The sequence below is a fragment of the Chiloscyllium punctatum genome, chromosome 36 (assembly GCF_047496795.1).
Source record: "Chiloscyllium punctatum isolate Juve2018m chromosome 36, sChiPun1.3, whole genome shotgun sequence".
NCBI classification, from domain to species: Eukaryota; Metazoa; Chordata; class Chondrichthyes; order Orectolobiformes; family Hemiscylliidae; genus Chiloscyllium; species Chiloscyllium punctatum.
Window position 1 is genome coordinate 12,878,072 of NC_092774.1, and position 21,968 is coordinate 12,900,039.

General features: G+C 47.3%; 2 protein-coding genes across 3 annotated transcripts in view; one reads left to right on the plus strand and one right to left on the minus strand.

The window, feature by feature from the left end:
• The window catches only part of LOC140460736 (uncharacterized), a 247,628-nt gene that overhangs the window by 208,632 nt on the left and 17,028 nt on the right, over positions 1 to 21,968 (minus strand). The gene's annotated exons all lie outside the window — the stretch shown is intronic.
• Positions 12,536 to 18,196, plus strand: LOC140460776 (uncharacterized). Its single transcript, XM_072555455.1, has 2 exons — positions 12,536 to 12,633; positions 16,654 to 18,196. The coding sequence occupies exon 2, from the start codon at positions 17,022 to 17,024 to the stop codon at positions 17,664 to 17,666; it is 645 nt and encodes a 214-aa protein (XP_072411556.1). The 5' UTR covers positions 12,536 to 12,633; positions 16,654 to 17,021; the 3' UTR covers positions 17,667 to 18,196.

Genomic DNA, 21,968 nt, shown 5'->3' on the forward strand with positions numbered 1-21,968 from the left:
TTACATTGTAATAGAAGCAGGAGAAGACCATTTGGCCCATCCAACCTGTTCTGCCATTCATTAAGATCATGGCTGATCTATTCATCATCTGAGATCCTCCTCCTTGCATTGTCCCAACTACCTTTAATTCCCCTACCATGCAAAAACCCATCCAACTGTGCCTTGAATATACTTAATGAAGCTGCCTCCACTGCTTCCTGGGGCAGAGAATTCCATAGATTCACTACACTCCAGGAAAAGCAGTTCCTCCTCATCCCTGTCCTAAATAAACCAGCAGAAATGACTCAATAGGTAGGGCTTCATCCTCACAGTGCAATTAATTCCCACTTTGCACCAAAACCTCGGATTTACTCACTCACTCAGTTGCTGTCTCACAAATGCAAGATTTCATTGTAACTTCTTCTGCTCCCATTAAGGGCAAACATCTTTGAAAGCTCCTCTTAAACTCCAACCTTCACAATCACCCTTCTGCTCTCCCCGAAGATGATTAGAGTCATACAGCACAGAATCAGACCCTTTGTCCATCCACACATCATTCCTGATGAAGTGCTCGGGACCGAAATGTCAACTCTCAAGGTCCTCAGATGTTGCCTGACCGACTGCCTTTTTCTAGCACCACACTTTGCCTCTGATCTCAAGCATCTGCAGTTCTCACTTTCTCCACATCCCAAAGTATCACCATTTAAATAATACACTGTCTTTCTGCTTCTTTTTTCCATAGCAAAGGTTATAAGTTCACATTGAAATACTGCATTTGCCACGTGTTTGTAAATTTTGGTCTTCTCTACTTCGGGGAGACTGAGCGTAAACTTGGGGAACGGATTGGTGAGCATCACAGCCGGGTCCGAGAGGCTGACCAGACCTCCCAGTCACCATCGATTTTAATTCCCCTTCCCACTCCCTTTCTGACAAGAACATCATAGGCTTCCTCTATTGCCACAACGAACCAAACTGCAAATTGGGGGAGCACCATCCCATCTTCCACCCGGGCAGCCTACAGCCTGCAGGACCCAACATCGAGTTCTCCAATTTCAAATAACCTCCCTTTCCATCCCCCGACTCGCTTCTCAGCCCCGTGCCCCTCACTCCCACTCCTTCCTGTCACCAACCTGATTTCTTCCACCTAATGATTAATCAGGCCGGACCCTCTCCCTATCTTCACCTATCCCCACTTTAGCTCCAGCCCCCATCCCCCATCCCCAGTCCTGAAGAAGGGTTACACCCGAAATATCGACTTCTACACCTCTTGATGCTGCCTCATTTGCTGTGTCCTTCCAGCCTCCTGCCTGTCTATTTTGCCAATTGAGACACAGACCTCGATCACTTTTCCATAGTCCGTCCCCTCCCGGGGTTAAATCCCTTTCCTTTCAGTTGGTGTAAGTCAACAATTGAACTCAGGAAAGAAACAGAAATGGCAAAGGGGGCGAGAAAAGAGAGTGCCGTACTCACAGATCTGAGACAGAGGAAGGAATTTGCGGTCTGAGTGAAGCTCAATGTTGATTCAGAAAGAGAGGAGCAGGAGGAGCAGCTTCAGAAACTCATGGTCCAACTTCCGCATTCAGACAAAGGGGTGGCTCTGATTGGCAGGAGGACCAGTTTTTGTTTGGTCCTCCACGGTTCCCTATTGGACTATGAAAGGAAGGTCGCGCGCCTTTTTTTGCGGAGAGCGACGAGCATGCCCAGAGTTTAGCTGACACCATTGGGCATGTGCACTGCGTTACTGACACCGGGAAACATGCGCAGTATGCTCACTAGGTGTGCTGGTGTTCCTGTCAGATTTTAATAGGACAAAGTGGGCGGCACGGTGGCACAGTGGTTAGCACTGCTGCCTCACAGCGCCTGAGACCCGGGTTCAATTCCCGCCTCAGGCGACTGACTGTGTGGAGTTTGCACGTTCTCCCCGTGTCTGCGTGGGTTTCCTCCGGGTGCTCCAGTTTCCTCCCACAGTCCAAAGATGTGCAGGCCAGGTGAATTGGCCATGCTAAATTGCCCATAGTGTTAGGTAAGGGGTAAATGTAGATGTAGGGGTATGGGTGGGTTACGCTTCGGCGGGGCGGTGTGGACTTGTTGGGCCGAAGGGCCTGTTTCCACACTGTAAGTAATCTAATCTAATCTAAAAAAGGGGTCGAGCTACTATTTGTTTTATCGCTGTGATTCGACATTGTATTGTTTTTGCATTCTGTCTGGCTGCTCAACTTTTGTATGTCTTTTCCCCACGTTGGGGGGCGAGTCCAGAACTGGAGGGCATGGGTTTAGGGTGAGGGGGGAAAGATTTCTGAGGGGCAACCTTTTTGCACAGACGCTGGTGCGTGTCAGCCAGAGGGAGTGGTGGAGGCTAGTACAATGATAATATTTAAAATGCATCTGGATGGGGATATAAATAGGACAGATTCAGAGGGATAAGGGGCCAAATGCTGGCAAATGGGTCACCAGATTAATTTAGGATATCTGGTTGGCATAGACCGAAGGGTATGTTTCTGTGCTCTGTGATGCTATTTCTAGGTAGTTGGAACCAACTTCACAAGACTAGGACTAGGCCATTCACCCCTTACATTCAAGATCAGAGTGGTGTTGGAAATCACAGCAGGTCAGGCAGCATCCAAGGAGCAGGAACATCGACGTTTCAGACAAAAGTCTCGAGTGCTGCCTGACCGGCTGTGCTTTTCCAGCACCACTCTAATCTTGACTCTAATCTCCTGCATCTGCAGTGCTCACTTTCGCCCATTCACCCCTTCCAGCCTGTCCTGAGCGGTGGCCTGACTGCGTTTATTTCAGAGAAAGAATCAGATAGATTTCAGCAGCTCTTTTAAAGAAACTTGAACGCGCTTTTCTGGCTTTAACGATGTTTCTGACGATATTATTTTAGGTATTCTCAATTTTGAAGATCAGCTATTTCTCACCCCTCCCGACTCCCAGGTAGAGTCATCACCATCCATTCTCTCTCTCTCTCTCTCTCTGTCCTTTGAAGGGCTTGATACAGCGGTCAAAGATGGTTCGAGGCTCGAGAAAGGACGGTGTGGTGGGGGCTGGGGAGAAAAGAGACAGAATGGATGGGGGACAGAGAGAGAAAATGGACGGGGGGCAGGGGGTGGGGGTAGAGAGAGACTAGGGGGTACAGAGAGAGAGAGAATGAGTGGGGTTGATGGAGAGATTGAGCGGGGGAGAGAGAGTGGGCGTGGCGGAGAAGTGGGAGATGGCACAGGGCAGGGTGATACTAGGCACACAGACACACAAGATGGTCACTGAGCCATCAGTTGGCCAACTTGACACACAAGATGGCCGCTGGATCACAATATGGAGAGAAACAGCAGAGCAGATACAGACACTGCCTGGGGCCACCAGAATGTTAGCACAATGGACTCACAACCCAGGTGATTAGTTTAAGGCGAGTGGGGGAGAGAATATTCATGAGTAATGAACACTGCCCGCCGAAGTGTCTGGGTCCAGCCAACACCTCTTATAGAAGTGCCAACAGCATGATACAGACTCAATACCAAATGCTAATAGCCAGGGCTGCAGGAATCCTCCTTCTCAGGGAGAGCAATTAGCGCCCATTACAACAACAATGGGTTTCCATGGAGACATTGAAATGGACAATGTCTGCACTGAAACTGACAACGACTGTGCGGAAATTAACAAAGGTTGTGTGGGAACTGACAATGATTGTATCAACTATCAACGATTCTGCAAGGATTACCATAAACAAATCATGTTACAAAGACAATAATCTCATCCCTGACCGATTGTATCACAAAATGTATAAAAGTTTCTTGACGTGTGCTCCGGGTCGAGAGAAGTCTCGCAGCTGACACTGTGCTGTTGGTGTCTTTCTCTCCCCGGAGCCCCGGTATTTCCTTGTGCAATAAACTCTGTCATTGAACCCCAATTCTGACTCCGAGCCTGGTGTATTTCAGGGGAGAGAGAATGGGGCGGGTGGCAGATGGTGGGGGGAGGGGAGAGAGAGAGAGAATGGATGGTGGGGGCTGGAAGAATGGACATGGGACAGAGGGTGGGGTGAGAGAGAATAGATGGGTGTAGAAGGTGGGGAGACGGACTGGACAGGGCCTGAGGAATGAAACGACAGGGGTACAGAGGGTGGCGTGAGAGAGAGTGGACAGGGTGTTTGGAGTATAGAGGGAGAATGGGCAAGAACCTGGGGATGGAGAGAGAATGGACAAGGGGCGCTGTGGTTGGCGGTGGAATGGACAGTGGGAGCTGTGGGTGGTGGGAGGAAAGAACGGGGGTGCTGTGAGTGGTGAGGGAGAATGGATAGGGGGCGCTGGAGTGCCGGCGTAGAAATGGACAGGGAGCGCTGGAGTGGCGGGGGCTAATGGACAGGGGGCGCTGTGTGTGGCCAAGATCAAAAAGGTTGATGACAGTCAACACTTATCAGATGGTTTCCCGAACAGAAAACCTTGCACTGGAGACTCCCAGAAGAGGGGTGTTTCATCTGTATTCCTTCAATTAGTTTTGAAATATTGTTGTGTATCTGAATTGTTCAGGGATACCTGGGACAGAGAGAGATGGCTTTGGTTGTTGGAGGTCAGTCATCTCAGTTCCAGGACGTCTCTGCAGGAATTCATAGGGTCGTGTCTTCTTAGGCTCAACCATCTTCATCATAAGGTCAGAGGTGGAGATATTCGCCAAAAATCCCACAATCCCATGCGATCCAGACACCGCTCTATTGGCCGTGAGCAGTGTTCATGGTGCGCATGTGTGGGATTGTAATGGGACCCCGCTCCTCGTCGTTCTGATGGACGGGGAGACTAATCTTTGGGAAACCCTCTCGGACCGGAAGGGGCCTGGTCCTCCTGCCAATCAGAACCTCCGCCACTGTCTGAATGCGGAAGGTCGACCATGAGCTTCTGAAGTTGCTGTTGCTCCTCTCTCTCTGAATGAAGATTGAGCTTCAGTCCAGACTGTAACTTCCTTCCTCTGTTTAACATCTGGGAGGACCGTACTCTCTGTTCTCGCCCTCTTTCCCATTTCTTTTCTCATCCTTGGGTTCAGCTGTTGGTTTGTAGGAGCTGAGGGGAAAAAGAAAGTCAATCGAGGTGAAGGGACAGACTCTGGAAAAGGTTGGTCTAGATCTGTGTCTATTAATGTTTGACAGGCTTTGTTTCCTGAACTTGATACATTTACTTGTCTGGCAAAAAAGGATGGTGTCTTGATCCATGTTGGGGATGGAAGTGGATTATGTTGTGGGTGACTTGCTCGTAGTAGTCCAATAAGCATTAGATAAGTAATCATGACACACAAACCTTGGGTTATTGACTGTTTATTCGGAGCTCACGGAGAGAGCCAAGTCGACCTCATGGTCACAAGTCACTCTGACGAGAAACTATGAAACTATAACCCTGCATTTCCCATGGCTAACCCACCTAACCTGCGCATCCCTGGGCACTGTGGCCAATTTAGCATGGCCAATCCAAATCAAGGCCGGTGAGCAGTGTAGTGATGTGGAAAATGAACATCAGAGAACAATAGAAAGGGACAAGGAGAGTAAATATACCAGCAATCAAACCTGGATTCTAAAGATCACAAAAATTGAAATGATACATGGTGAATCTGAATGTTTGCCACATTGTAACAAAAGTGAATGAATTAACTGCACTCATTGAAATGAATAATTATGGTCTGAGAGTCCTTACAGAGACATGGCTTCAGGATGGCAAGAATTGGATCCTGAATATTGAGGGGGGAGTCAGATGGGAAGCGAGGTCAGGCAGAGGGTTGGCATTGCTAATCAAAGCACTGATCACAGGGTAGTCTGGTGTCAGCTCGGATTTCAGGGCCTGATTTCTCTGTCCTCTGATCTCCCTGTTCCCACAGAGTAAGATGTTGGTCTGTCCTCACCTTTGCTGGACTTCTGCTGAAGCTTTCACGCCTCTTTGACAGCTTCCAGAACAAGAAAACATTCAGTCAATCGAAAGCCAACCCACAATCTCAGCCTGTCACCATTCCAGATACAGAGTGTAGTCACAGCAGGGAATCAAACAAGAAAAATGAAACAAAATCAGAAATAAATAAATGCCTAATGTTTGTTCATTAGGAAGTAAACCAGAAATAGGGCTGTCCCAGGATTCTGATAGTGCCGTACTTGAGGAATTCTCTCTCCCTTCGATGTAACTATTAGTACTGTTGGAGCAAAGTAACTCGTGTGTCAAATCGTTTAAAGTCAAGTAGTCAGGAGAGGAGACCTTGAGCAATCAACTAGCTTTATTCGTTGCCATTGGGGAATACCTCTGAGTTGAAAATAAAGTCTGATATATTCCAATAAAATACAGAATGTTACAAGTTTTATGTAAAACACAAGCCCCACTCTCCATTAATTATGCAACTGAGGGGCAGTCGTAAGGTTCACATACATTGTCCAGACCTACATTTCTTCATGTCTACAAAACTGAATGTTATCTTATACTGCAGGTTCAGCTAGGCTCTAATTACCGATAAGGGACAGAGAGAACGAATCTGTCATTCTATGAAGCAGCACAGTATGATGGCCTGAGGAGTAGAGACAGCCTGCAGCTGCAAGGTCAGGCTATCAAAACAGAATTCCTTAGCCAGGGCTCAGACAGCATTCTGTTAACAGGCTACATTTTACTGCAAACATTGCTTTGTGACAATATGGCTTCCATGCAGTTTTGTGTCAGGGGTAGCTAGCTTTTCTGTTTTTATATTTAAAATGCACCCGATTCCCACCAGTAACTGCAACAGGTACAAGTACAGCACATGCAATATTCCTCATTGCAGCTTCAAGCCGGTTTTGCATCCTCTGTTCTTCCTTCACTTTGGCTCCAGCACATTCAGCTTCCTTCCCTCATTCCCAGCCCCCCGCCCTAATGTTCCAAGCTGACCCGCAAAAGTTCGGTTTGTCCCTCCATTCTTTCCCAGTTGTCTTTTGTGGGTTTTGAAAACTTTCCCAATCCTCTGATTATAGGAGTTGAATTTATGTTGTAGCTGCACCAGACATTGGTTAGGCCACTTTTGGGATGTTGTGTGCAGTTCTGGTATCTCTGCTAGAGGAAGGATGTTGTGAAACTTGAAAGAGTTCGGAAACGGTTGACAAGGATGTTGTCAGAGTTTGAGCTGAACAGGCTGGAGCTGTTTTCTCTCGAGCACCAGAGGCTGAGGGGTGACCCTACAAACATTTATAAAATCAGGAGGGGCATGGAGAGGGTAAATAGACAAGATCTTTTCCCTAGATGGGTCGTAGTGTCAGGGTGAGGGTGAGATTTAAAAGGGGCAACTCCTATATTCAGAGGGTGGTGCGTGCAAGGAATGAGCTGCCAGAGGAAGTGGTGGTAGCTGGTACAATTACAGCATTTAAAAGGTACCCAGCTGGTGTAATGGAAAATTAACATTTATTGTGAAATCTATAAAAGCATAGGGTAACAAAGAAGTCAGGGCCTGACTTTGCAGACAGGCAGAAAAAAAATGTCAAGTTAAACCGACCTAACAGCAGACTTACAAGGCCAGTAAACTACCATATCAAGAGTCAAGGAATGAGAAAAACAACTCCATACATGAAAAGGACCTCCAATGTTCCAGGCTCCTGGTCTTGAGCTGTTGATAAGGTGAAGTGAATCCAGCCAGGACTGACACAGTTAAGGAGAGTGTTGTAGAGCAAGGAGACCTTGGACTGTAGTTCCTTGAAATTGGAGTCGCAGGTAGGCAGGATAGTGAAGAAGGCGTTTGGTATGCTGGCCTTTATTGGTCAGAGCAGAGAGTACAGGAGTTGGGAGGTTAAGTTGTGGATGTGCAGGGCATTGGTCAGGCCACTTTTGGGAATACTGTGTTCAGTTCTGGTCTCCCTGCTGTAGGAAACACGTGTGATACTTCGAAAGATTGACAAGGCTGTTGCCAGATTTTGAGGGTTTGAGCTACATGGAGAGGCTGAATAGGCTGGGAATATTTACCCTGGAGCATCGGAGGCTGCATGGTGATTTTATAGACGTTTGTGAGGGGCATGGATAGGGTGAGTACTTAAAGTCGTTTCCCCAGGGTAGGGGAGTCCAAAACTAGAGGGCATCCATTTGAGGTGAGAGGGGAATGATTTGAAAGGGACCTGAGGGGCAACCTTTTCACACAGAGGGTGGTGCATGTATAGACCAAACTACCAGAGGAAGTGGTGGAGACTGGTAGAATTACAACTTTTAAAAGGCATCGAGATGTTAGTCTGTTCTCAGCTCTGCTGGATTTCTATAAATTCGGTGTCTTTTGATCTTATTCTCCACAACCACCTGGTGAAGGATCAGCGCTCCAAAAGCGAGTGCTTCCAAATAACCCGTTGAACACCCACTCGGTGTTGTGTGATTTTTAAGTATGTCCAGGTATGGTTGGATTGACTGTGCTCAATTACATAGTGCCCAGGGATGTGCAGGTTAGGTGCATTAATCAGGGGATAAATGTTGAGCAATAGGGGTAAGGGAATGAGTGTGGGTGGGTTACCTTTGGAGGGTCAATGTGGAGTCTTTGTGCCAAGTGGCCTGCTCCCACACTCTGGGGATTCTCACAATCTCATTTTTTTTTTGCTTCCCAAAATCAGACCTGCTCACCTCTCCGCAGGATCCCAATGTTGTGAAATATATTAACTTTCAGGTGGAGTTATCCAAAATTCAGAGAGATGTCAGTCTTGATGTTTTTGCTCATCTGCCCCTGTAAGATCCTGAATCAGCACCTTCAGGAGAATTAGTTAGAATGGAGTGAGAACAGAGGGGGAGAGAGAGTGGGATGGTGCCTTCAATTTTGTGGAATAACAAAAGAAAAGGATATTCCACAGAAAGTAGAATTCCTTGTTCAGGTTTTCTACCCTGCACTGACAGTGATGACCTTTGTAATCTCTTTTTACAGAGTATTTGAAGATCTGAAGATGGAAGTTTCAATATCAACACATGAAGTGCTTATGCCCAAAACATCGACTCTCCTGCTCCTCCGATGCTGCCTGACCTGCTGTGCTTTTCCAGCACTGCACTTTTCGACTCTGACTCTCCAGCATCTGCTGTCCTCACTTTGACGTCAGTGTCTGACAGTCACTGCAAGGATGCCTGCCTTGAAGAAGTTTTCCTCCTCTCTCTCTACAAGAATCTCAGGGAGTCCCTCTCCCACTGCAACTCCCAGGTCATTTCCTCTGCCCTGAAGCTCTTCAACCATGTCGTGAAACAGACTCGCTACCACAGCCTCCTTGACCTATCACCTTCATCCCCTCCCCCACTCACCCATTGTATTCTATGCTACTTTCTCCCCACCCCCACCCTCCTCTAGCTTATCTCTACACGCTTCAGGCTGACTGCCTTTATTCCTGATGAAGGGCTTTTGCCCGAAACGTCGATTTCGAAGCTACTTGGATGCTGCCCTAACTGCTGTGCTCTTCCAGCACCACTAATCCAGAATCTGGTTTCCAGCATCTGCAGTCATTGTTTTTACCTCGTCACTCAATCCATCAGGAACACAATGATTTTTGACTATGATTCTGTGAGAAGGAGCAAAGCCTTTTGGTTCCTGTTTGAGCACGTTTTAAGCATCAGTGGGACTGGATGAGAGACCCTACCGTTGCAGTGCACTGAGTGTGGGGCCTGGGAAGAGGAATTTACGGCGGGGAGGGGCTCCACACGCGTTGGTGTGTGGCTGAAGCTTTGGCCATGGAGAAACCTGAGGAATCCCGCCCCGTGGAGAAACCGTGGAATTGTGGTGACTGTGGGACTGGCTTTCGTGCCCCGTCTGTCCCGGAGACTCATCGGCGCAGGCACACCAGGGAGAGGCCATTCCCCTGCCCTGTCTGCGGGAAGGCCTTCAGCAATTCCTCCAACCTCCAGACCAACCAGCGGGTCCACACGGGGGAGAGGCCATTCCCCTGCACCGACTGCGGGAAGGCCTTCAGGCATTCCTCCAACCTCCAGACCAACCAGCGGGTCCACACCGGGGAGAGGCCGTTCCCCTGCCCCGAGTGTGGGAAGGCCTTCAGCAATTCCTCCAACCTGCTGAGGCACCAGCGGGTCCACACGGGGGAGAGGCCCTTCAGCTGCCCCGAGTGCGGGAAGGCCTTCACCCGCTCCTCCTACCTGCGGAGCCACCAGCGAGTTCATGTACCATCGCAGGGCGATTGAAGGAATGACAGCCGAGTACCATTTATTGACTGGACTATCAACCCGGTTCCAGGGACTCCCGGGTTCGATTCCCACCGCAGCAGATGGGGGAATTGGAATTTGGTCAGAAATCTGGAGTTCAGAATCTAACGGTGAAACCATTGTCGGTGGAGTGGGGATGGAAGAAAACCCCCACCCTGATTCACTCCGTTCTTTTTTAGGGAAAGAAACTGTCGTTGTGGGAGAGGATTCACTCAATCGTCCCAGCTGCATCCTTTACCCGGTCTGGCCTACACGTGACTCCAGACCCAAAGCAGTATGATTGACTCTACACTGCCCATCCAACTTACTTGGAAACAGGGTACGGGTTGAAAATGCTGAGTGAGGCAGTACTTTCTCCGGGTTAAGGCTGTACCAAGGATCCAATTACAAAGGGTCAACTGGGTAGTGACCAATAATGAAACAAGTGAGGGGTTGGAGGGGGTGTGTGCTCTTTGGTGAAGCTGTATCAAAGTTGGGTCGCAATAAAGATTACCTGCCGAGCTCAGGCCAGCTCAGACTCTCATTGAGAGCTTTGAACTGCAACAGGTTTTTGTTTTAAAACTGCTCATTTCTTACAGGCGAAAGTGAGAACTGCTGATGCTGGAGATCAGAGTCAAGCTTAGAGTGGTGCTGGCAACGCAGAGCAGGTCAGGCAGCATCCAAGGAGCAGGAAAATCGACATTTTTTGGGCAACGGATGCTGCCTGACCTGTTGTGCTGATTTCTGACAGTCTCCTGTACTATGTTTCCAATGTTGTGTATCGGTTGCAGCAGTGAATGAGTAGCCAGTATTGTTAGAAATTGTAAATTTTTCAGGAGTGCAGGTACTCCATCATCCCATTGTCATTGTCCAGTTTCCTGGCAGCACTGGGAGGTGTGGGCTGTGTCCACTGGAAACGATGTGGAGGTGCCAGTGTTGGACTGGGGTGGATAAAGTTAAAAGTCACACAACACCAGGTTATAGTCCAACAGGCTTATTTGTAAGCACGAGCTTTCGGAGCGGTGCCCCTTCATCAGGTAGCTGTGGAGCAAGGTCATAAGACACAGAATTTATAGCAAAAGATCACAGTGTCATGCAACAGACAGGACATATTAAACAAATCTAGATTGCAGATTAATCTTTCATCTTTTAGTATGGGCTGCAGGTTTCAGTTCATTAATATGTAAATCCCAGAACTACTTTTAATTCACCTTCTCGAGATGATGTAAGGTTTTATAAAAATAGGTGACGTTGCAGCTCAGATACTGCACAAAAGTGTCTGAATCCCAATCTTGAATCAGACTGGTTCTACTAACCAAAGTAGGAATTCATAAAATATTACATGGATTGACTGTCTGCAGTTTGTATGATTTTGAGCAAAATTGAATATATCTGCAAATATAATTCTGCAAATGGAAGTTCACTCCATTGAGTTATGTGTGACTGTATCTGCAGGAGTGTATGTGCGTGCGTATGCGAGTTTGTGCATATATGCTAATTAAATGTGTGTGAGATGGAACATAAGCCTGTGAGATGGTGAGAGTGTTAGGGTGTGTGTGTCTGAGAGAGCGAGAGATAAAGGAAAGGGGTTGCATTTTGCTAAAACAGGGAAGGGCAGGACTTGTACCATTAATGGTAGGGCCCTGCATCGTCATGTAGAACAGATTCATGGGGGCGGGCGGTGGCGTGGAGGGGTTCTGGGACATAAAGTTAAAAATCTCTCAACACCAGGTTATTGTCCAACTGGTTTATTTGGAAACACAAACTTTTGGAGCACTGCTCCTTCATGGGATGTTTGTGGAACAGGATCATAAGACACAACCACCTGATGAAGGAGCAGTACTCCAAAAGCTAATGCTTGCAAATGAGCCTGTTGGAGTATCAGCTGGTGTGGTGTGAATTTTAACTTCATCCACCCCAGTCCAACACCGGCATCTCCAAGTCGGGGACATAGTTCTTTGGAAGTTGCATCATTGGTAGACAGGGTGGTGAAAGAGGCGTTTAGCACACTCTCCTTCATTGTTCACACCGTTCAGTGCAGGAGTTGGGACATCACGTTGAGGTTGGACAGGATATTGGTGAGACCATGTGTAGAGTACTGAGTACACTTCTGGTCGCCCTATCGACGACCACAAGTTGTCGGGTGACCTTATTTCGATTTATAAAGTCATGGGGCGTGGAGGAAAGGTAAATATCACAGAGGGGAAAAAAATGATGCATCTCCCCTTTTTAACTTCTCTTGACATTCAGACACTTCAATCCTGTCAGTAACAGCCTCATCGCCAGAGAGCAGACTGCGCATGCTCCTCACTGCACACAAGGCACACGTCTCGCGACTTTCTTTTGGTGGACCAATCGGAAGCCTTGGAGGACCGGAAGGTGACTGGTCCTCCTGCCAATCAGAGCCTTCCTATTGTCTGAATGCGGAAGTTGGAACACGAGCTTCGAGAGCTGCTGCTGCTGCTCTGTCTCTGAATGAAGATTGAGTTTGCTCCAGACTGCAACCTCTTTACTCTGTCAACCATCTGTGAGTAGGGCACTCTCTTCCCAACTCCTTTTCCTGTTTTTCCCCCCCATTCTTGGATTCAGTCTTTGACTTCCATTTCCTTTCGGTTGCTGCAAGTGAATGCACGGCGTGGACCGATTCGGGAAAAGGTTTTCATAAACAGAGAGTGGTTCATGTATGGGATGAATGTCCAGAGGTAGTGGTGGATGCACTACCCCCAACAACCCTCTGAAGAGCAACCCTCCCAGACCCACTCCCCAACATTTACCCCTTCACCTGACCCTACACGCAATTTAGCGTGGCCAATTCACCTAACCTGCACATCTTTGGAGTGTGGGAGGAAACCAGAGCACCCGGAGGAAACCCACACAGACAGTTGCCCGAGGCAGGAATTGAACTTGGGTCTCTGGCGCTGTGACGCAGCAGTGCTACTCACTGTGCCACCTAGGACAGATGAGGAGGAACTGCTTTTCCTAGAGAATAGTCAATCTATGGAATTCTCTGCCCAAGGAAGCAGTAGAGGCATCTTCATTAAGTATATTCAAGACACAATGGATGGGTTTTCATGGTCAGGGAGTTAAGGGTAGTTGGGATAATGCAGGGAGAAAGAGCTGAGCCAATGGATATATCAGCCACAATCAGCTCGGATTTCAGTTTCCCACAGAGTAAGATATTGGTCTGTTCTCTGCTCTGCTGGATTTCTGCTGAAGCCTTGACCCCCCACCCCCACACCTTCTGGAACAATAAAACATTCAGTTATTCAAGACTCAAGCCACAGTCTCCCAGCCTGTCAACCATCCAGACACAGAGTGAGGTCCTAGCTGGGAATCAAACAAGAAAAACAGAACAAAATTAGAAATAAATAAATGCTCGTGCTTAATGTTTGTTCATGAGGAAGTAAACCAGAAATAGGGCTCTCCCACGATTCTTATAGTGCCCCTCTTAAGGCACACTCTCACCCTAACATCTAACTATTCATACCCAGCTATGATTTACAACAATATTTACACCAGCAGAATTAAAGCATCTGTTATCAAGTAGACATCGGGATATACAGCACGAAATAGACTTTTCTCTGTCTCATTCACACACATATACACATATACATCCATGGGGGTGAATTTATATTTGCAGAATTATATTTGCAGAGACATTCTATTTTTCTCAAAAATGCACAATCTGAAGGCTGATCCATGTAATATTTTGTAAATTCCACTTTGGAAATAGAACCAGTCTGAATCAAGATCGTGTTACAGACACTCTGACCTTTAATGCATTGTCAGAGCTGAGATGTCACCTTTTCTTATAAAACCTTGAGTTATCGCAAGAAGATGTCTTTCAGGAAATTCTGGGATTTACAAATGAATGATACGAGCAGCCCATACTAAAAGATGAAAGACTTAACTATCCAGGGTTTTTCAATATATCATTTCAGTGCACAGTAATGTTTTTCCATCCATTCTGTGCCTTATGATTGTATTCTCCACAATCACCTGATGAAGGAGCCACGCTCTGAGTGTTAGTCATAGAGATGTACAGCATGGAAACAAACCCTTCGGTCCAACCCGTCCATGCTGACCAGATATCCCAACCCAATCTAATACCCCCTGGCAGCACGCAGTCCATATCCTTCCAAACCCTTCCTGTTCATATACCCATCCAAATGCCTCTGAAACGTTGCAATTGTACCCACCTCCACCACTTCCTCTGGCAGTTCATTCCATACATGCATAACCCTCTGCATGAAAAGTTGTCCCTTAGGCCCCTTTTAAATCTTTCCCTTCTCACCTTAAACCTATGCCTTCTAGTTTTTGACTCCCCCACCCTGGGGGGAAAAGACCTAGGCTATTTGCCCTATCTATGCCCCTCATGATTATATAAACCTCTCTAAGGTCACCCCTCAGGCTCTGATGCTCCAGGGTAAAATAAATGCCCCAGCCCCTCTCTCAGTCTGTTCCAAAGTCAGTTCATTGGGACACATACACTCATTCTGTGTAACCAGTTAAAGCTCAGTTCACTGGTATGTTCCTCTCCGAGTGCTCCTCTGCTCACACTGATGTCCAGTACCTTTTGAAGCAGGTCAAATGGATTTCTCTTTCCAGACTCAACCCCCCCAACGATATTGAGTGACCCTGTCAGATCTTGTTATGGAATTTCTTCCAAGATTTCTGACTGCAGATCCTCCCCTTCTGATACCCCGTTAGCAAAGTTGAAACAAGTCATCACTGTCTGTACCGAATAGAAATTCTGATTATATTGTATGTGTCTGTGTGTTTAAAGTACTAACCCAGCAACATACAAACGGTATTATTGATTTAAAATACACAGGAGACGTGAGGAGGGAGGTGTCAGGACCTGGCACACTCCAAACCCTAACAGGGTGTTCCAAAATATTTCAAAATGAAGGGGATGGCCATAGAGCTGTACAGCACAGAAACAGTCCATCTCGTCCATGCTGACTAGATATCCAAAATTAATCTATCCTATTTACCAGCACTTGGCCCATATTCCTCTAAACCCTACCTACTCACATACCCATCCAGCTGCCATTTAAAAGTTGTAATTGTGCCAGCCTCCACCACTTCCTCTCGCAGCTCATTGCACACACGCACCACCCTCTCTGTGAAAAAGTACAGAAATATTCCTTCCTCATTCCCCGTTTTACCTGTACTGATACCTTTGGGGATCTCTGAACTTGGACAGTAAGGTCCCTTTGTTCCTGAGCACTCTGTAGGGATCTACTATTTATTGCTTACTTCCTTCCCTATTAAGATGAGATGTTGTCCCTCCAATTTGTGGTTTGATTCGTTGTGGCAATAGAGGAGGCCAAAGATGGTCATGTCAGAAAGGAGGTGGGAAGGGGAATTGAAATGGGTGGTGACTGGGAACTCTGGTCGGCTCTGTGGACGTGGATATGATGTTCAGTGAACCATTTCCCAGGTTTGTGCTCACTCTCCCCGATATAGAGAAGACCACAACTGGCAAACACATGGCAAATGCAGTACCACAATATGAAGTTATAGCCTTTATTTTGGGAAAAAAATTAGAAAGGAAGTGCATTGTTTAAATGGAGATGTAATTGGATGTGGAGAAAGTGAGAACTGCAGATGCTGGAGATCAGGGTCAAAAAGTGTGGTACTGGAAGAGCACGGTAGGTTAGGCAGCATCCGGGGAGCAGGACAATTGACTTTTTGGGCACGAGCCCTTTATCAGGAATGATGTGTGGATAGACAAAGGAGCCTCAGCGTCCTTCTACATCAGTCACTGTCATTTGTCAGACAGGTGCAGCAAACAATCAGCAAGGCAAGTGGTGTATTAGCAAGAGGAATTGAGTTTAGAAATGGGGATGTCTTCCTCCAGTTAGGGGGTCATTGAATATATTCCAGGCTGAGTTCATCTGATTTTTGAAGAACAAAGAAGTGGATGTTTGTGGGGGAAGGCAAGAACATGGTTTCAAGACCAGTACAGAACAGTTCCAGAGTCAAACAGCACAGAAACAAACCCTTAAGTCCAACTAGTCAGAGAGATATACAGCATGGAAAGAGACCCTTCGGTCCAACCCGTCCATGCCGACCAGATATCCCATCCCAATCTAGTCCCATCTGCCAGCATCTGGCCCATATCCCTCCAAACCCTTCCCATTCATATACCCGTCCAGATGGCTTTTAAATCTTGTAATTGTACCAGCCTCCACCACTTCCTCCTGCAGCTCATTCCATACATGTCCTACCCTCTGTGTGAAAAGGTTGCCCCTCAGATCTCTTTTGTTTCTTTCTCACCCTAAACCTATGCCCTCTTGTTCTGAGATGTCAGTCTTGACGTTTTTGCTTTTTCTGCCCTTGTAAGATCCTGAATCAGCACTTCCAGGAGAATTAGTTAGAGCGGAGTGAGAACAGAGTGGGGGGGGGGGAAAGAGAGTGGGATGGTGCTTTCAATTTTGTGGAATAACAAAAGAAAAGAAAATTCTACAAAGTAGAATTGCTTGTTTAGAGTTTCTACCCTGGGACTGACAGTGGTGACTTTTGTAATCTATTTTTACAGAGTATTTGAAGATCTGATGGCGGAAGTTTCTCAATCAACAGATGAGAAACATTGACCCTCCTGCTCCTCAGATGCTGTCTGACATCCCATGCTTTTCCAGTGCCACATTTTTCGACTGACTCTCCAGCATTTGCGGTCCTCACTTCAACATCGATGTCTGACAGTCACTCAGTCCACCAGGACCGCAACGATTTTCAACTGTGATTTCGGTGAGAGGGATCAAAGCTTTTTGGTTCCTGACTGAGTATGTTTTCACCGTCAGTCTGACCCACTGAGTGTGGAGCCTGAAACAGTTGGACGGCCTGGGAAGAGGAATTCACGGCTGGGAGGGGCTGGAAAAGGGTTTATGTGCAGCTGAAGCTTCGGCCATGGAGAAACCTGAGGAATCCCGCCCCATGGAGAAACGGTGGAAGTGTGGCGACTGTGGGAAAGGCTTTCATTTCCCGTCTGCCCTGGAGACCCATCGGCGCAGTCACACCGGGGAGAGGCCATTCCCCTGCCCTGTCTGCGGGAAGGCCTTCAGACATTCCTCCCACCTGCTGGCCCACCAGCGGGACCACACGGGGGAAAGGCCCTTCAGCTGTCCCAATTGTGGGAAGGCCTTCATGTTTTTCTCTGCCCTGTTGGCCCACCGGCGAATCCACACGGGGGAGAGGCCGTTCAGCTGCTCTGAGTGTGGGAAGGCCTTCAACTATTCCTCCGACCTGCTGAGGCACCGACGGGTTCACTCAGGGGAGAGGCCCTTCAGCTGCCCCGAGTGCGGGAAGGCCTTCAGCAATTACTCCAACCTCCAGACCCACCAGCGGGTCCAAACGGGGGAGAGGCCCTTCAGCTGCCCCGAGTGTGGGAAGGCCTTTACCCAGGTCTCCACCCTGCTGAGACACCAGCGGATCCACACCGGGGAGAGGCCATTCACCTGCTCTCAGTGCGGGAAGGGCTTCACCCGCTCCTTCCATCTGCAGAAGCACCAGCGCAGGGAGATTGAAGGAGTGACGGCCGAGTGCCATTATTGATTGGACTATCAACCCGGTTCCGGGGACTCCCGGGTTTGAATCCCACCAAGACAGATGGCAGAATTGGTATTCGGTCAAAAATGTGGAGTTCGGAATCTAACAATGAGACTGTTTCAGGGAGGGGGTGGTGTGGGAGAGAAAGCCCCCATCTGATTCCCTCTCTCCCTTGTTAGGGAAGGGAACCACCATTGTGGGAAAGGATTCACTCAGTCGTTCCAGCTGCATCCTTTACCCGGTCTGGTCTACACGTGACTCCAGACCCACAGCAGTCTGGTTGACTCTACACTGCCCCTTCCTGGCAAATGAGCGGGGAGAAACTTACTTGGAGACAGGGTATGGGTTAAAATTGCTGAGTGAGGCAATACTTCCTCCGGATTACGGCTGTACCAAGGATCCAATTACAAAGGGACAACTTGGTGCTGACCAATAGTAAAGACAGTGGGGTGTGTGTGGGCTTTGATCTTGAACTGTTTAAAAAGCTGCTACTTTGTCTCTGCCTTTTTGCTGGGGGAATCTGAAGCTGTAACAAAGTCGGGTCACAATAAAGGTTACCTGACCTTACCGCCGGGCTCAGACTCTCATTGAAAGCTTTGAACTCCGAGAGGTTTTTGTTTTAAAGCTGCTCCTGTCTTTTAGCCTCCTGCAGAGTTTCCAATGTCGTGTATCAGATGGAGCAGTGAATGAGTAGCTTGTATCATTAGAAATTGTACATCTTTCAGGTACTGCGTTGTTTCATCAGCATTGTCAAGTTTCCTGGCAGCACCAGGAGGTGGGGGCTGTGTTCAGTCGAAATGATATGGAGGGGTTGGTATTAGACTGGGGTGATAAAGTTTAAAAAAAATCACAATACCAGCTTATTGTTCAACAGGTTTATTTGGAAGCACTAGCTTTCTGAGTGCTGCTCCTTTATCGGGTAGCTGTGGAGCAGCATCGTCAGACACAGAACGTATATCAAAAGATCAGTATCGTGCAACTTTAGAGGCTGGGACTTTATTCACAGGAGCACAGGAAGTTGGGGGGGACCTCATTGAGATTGATAAAATCATGAAGAGTGGAGGGAAGGTGAATAGCAAATGGCTCTTGCTTAGCGTAGTGGAAGTCAAAACTAGGGGGCTTTTTTTAATGTGAGGAGAGAGATTTAAAAGGAACCTACTTTTGATGGACGAATAAGGAGCACTGGAGGACTAGGGGGAGACTTGTCCTTCTGCCATTCGGAGCTCCCCTATTGGTGAATGTGGAATTTTGAGCATGAGCTTCTTAAGGTCCTGCTCCTCCTCTCTCTGAATGAAGATTGAGCTTCACCTCAGACTGCAACTTCTTTCCTCCGTCCAACATGTGAGTACAGCACTCTCTTTTCTCACCCCCTTTTCCATTTACATTTCATTCTGGGGTTCAAGTGTTGACTTGGAGCAACTGAAAGGAATGGGAGTGAATCCAGCGAGGGGACAGACTCTGGAAAAGTTAGTCCAGGCCTGTGTCTCAATTGGCAAAATAGACAGACAGGAGACTGGAAGAGCAAGCCAGGCAGTATCAGGAGGTGGCGAACGTGGTGCCACTGTTTAAGAAGGGTGGTAAGGACAAGCCAGGGAACTATAGACCAATGAGCCTGACATCGGTGGTGGGCACATTGTTGGAGGGAATCCTGAGGGAGAGGACGTACATGTATTTGAAAAGGCAAGGACTAATTAGGGATAGTCAACATGGTTGTGTGTATGGGAAATCATGTCTCACAAACTTGATTGAGTTTTTTGAGGAAGGTAGAGCAGTAATGTGATCTATATGGACTTCAGTAAGGCACACTTGACATAACCGTGCAGGCTCCTCGCTATTTTTGATGTTCATGTTACCTCGAACCCTCATGATTATATTAATCTCAATGAGGTCACCCCTCAACCTCCTGTGCTCCAGTGAAGAGAGTCTCAGCCTCTCCTTATAACTTAAACCCTCCAATCCTGGCAACATCCTGGTAAGTCTTTACTGAACCCTCTATAATAGTATTCTTCCTATTACAGGGCCACCAGAAGCGTTCTCAGTACTCTACAAGTGGCTTCACCAACATCCTGGACAACTTCTAAATGATGTCCCAACTCCTTTATTCAATGGTGTGAACAAATAAGGTAAGTGTGCTGAATGCCTTCTGAACCACCCTTCCAACCAGTGATGCAACTTTCAATGAAGTATGTACCTGAACCCCACCCCCCACCCCCACCATATCCCTCTGTACAAGCCCTGCCCTTCCTTATTTTAGGAAAATGCAACCCCTCACTTATCTATACCTCTCTCATACACACGTTCTTTCTCAGATGTACACACACACACCCCCAACACCCTCTCACAGGCTTCTCCTCCATCACACTCCCTTTACAAAGCATGTGCACACATTCTCTCTCTCACACACACACACATAACGATGGGATGCATTTGCAGAATTATATTTGCAAATATATTCAATTTTGCACAAAAAGCACACAACACACAGGTAGTCAATCCATGTAATATCTTATAAATTCCTAGTTTGGAAATAGAACCAGTCCGATTTAAGATTGGGATACTGACACACCTTTCCTGCATTGTCTGGGCTGAGCTGTCACCAGTTTCAAAAAACAAACCTTAAATGATCTCGAGAATATGACTTAATAATAGTTCTGGGATGTACACATTAACGAAACCAGCTACTCATTCACTGCTCTGAAACAGGACATTGGAAACTTAGTGCAGGAGGCTGCAAGAAATGAGCAGCTTTAAAACAAAAACTTGGAGCTTTCAATGAGAGCCTGAGCCCGGCAGAATGTTCAGGTAACCTTTATTGCATCCCAACATTGTTACAGCTTCAGATCCCCCCAGCAAAAAGGCAGAGAAAGAGTAGTTGTTTTTTAGACAGCTCAACAACAGGGGGAGGAGCAAGGTGCGGGGCAAGGCCAACAGCAGGTCCCCGCACAACGCCTGCATTACCTTGCACAGTTTACAAAAATCCCTTCCCCTTCAGAGACTCTCCACAGTGTGGGAGCAGGCCACTCGGCCCAAAGACTACACACCGATCCTCCGAAGGGTAACCCACCCACACAATTCCCCTAACCCTATTGCTCAACATTTACCCCTGACTAATGCACCGAACCTGCACATCCCTATGCACGATATCCCAACCCAATCTTGTCCCACCTTCCAGCAGGGGGCCCATATCCCTCCAGTTGCCTTTTAAATGTTGTAATTGTACCAGCCTCCACCACTTCCTCTGGCAGCTCATTCCATACACGTACCACCTTCTAAATGAAAAGGTTGCCTCTTAGGTCTCTTTCATATCTTTCCCCTCTCACTGTAAACCTATGCCCTCTAGTTCTGGACTCCCCCATCCCAGGGAAAAGACTTTGTCTCTCTATCCTATACATGCCCCTCATGATTTTATAATCCTACAGAAGGTCACCCCCCCAGCCTCTGACGCTCCAGGGAAAACAGCCCCAGCCTGTTCTGTCTCTCCCTATAGCTCAAATCCTCCAGTCTTGGTAACATTCTTGTAAATCTTTTCTGAACCCTTAAGTTTCACAACATCTTTCTGATAGGAAGGGAACCAGAATTGCACACAATATTCCAACTGTACAGCAGTAACATGACCTCCCAACTCCTGTACTCAATATTCTGACCAATAAAGGAAAGCATACAAAACACCATCTTCACTATCCTGTCAACCTGCGATTCCACTTTCAAGGAGCTATGAACTTGCACTCCAAGGTCTCTTTGTTCAGCAACACTCCCTAAGACTTTACCATTAAATGTATAAGTCCTGCTAGGATTTGCTTTCCCAAAGTGCAGCACCTCTCATTTACCTAAATTAAACTCCATTTCCCACTTCTCAGCCCATTGGCCCATCTGATCAAGATCCCATTGTAATCTGAGGTAACCTCCTTCGTTGTCCACTACACCTCCGATTTTGGTGTCATCTGCAAACTTACTTACTATACCACTTATGCTCACATCCAAAACTTAGTGGGCCCATTATCTATTTTCAAAGTGGAATTTACAATATATTACATGTATTGACTGCCTGCAGATTGTGCAGTCTTTCAGCAAAGTAGAATGTTTAGGGTGCAGGTTTGCTCGCTGAGCTGTAGGTTTGATATCCAGACATTTCATTACCTGGCTAGGTAACATCATCAGTGGTGACCTCCAAGTGAAGTGAAGCTGTTGTCTCCTACTTTCTATTTATATCTTTCTCCTGGGTGGGGTTCCGGGGGGGGTTTGCAAGGACTGCCACAAACACTACGTCAGACAAACAGGAAGAAAGTTAGCCACCAGGATACACTAACA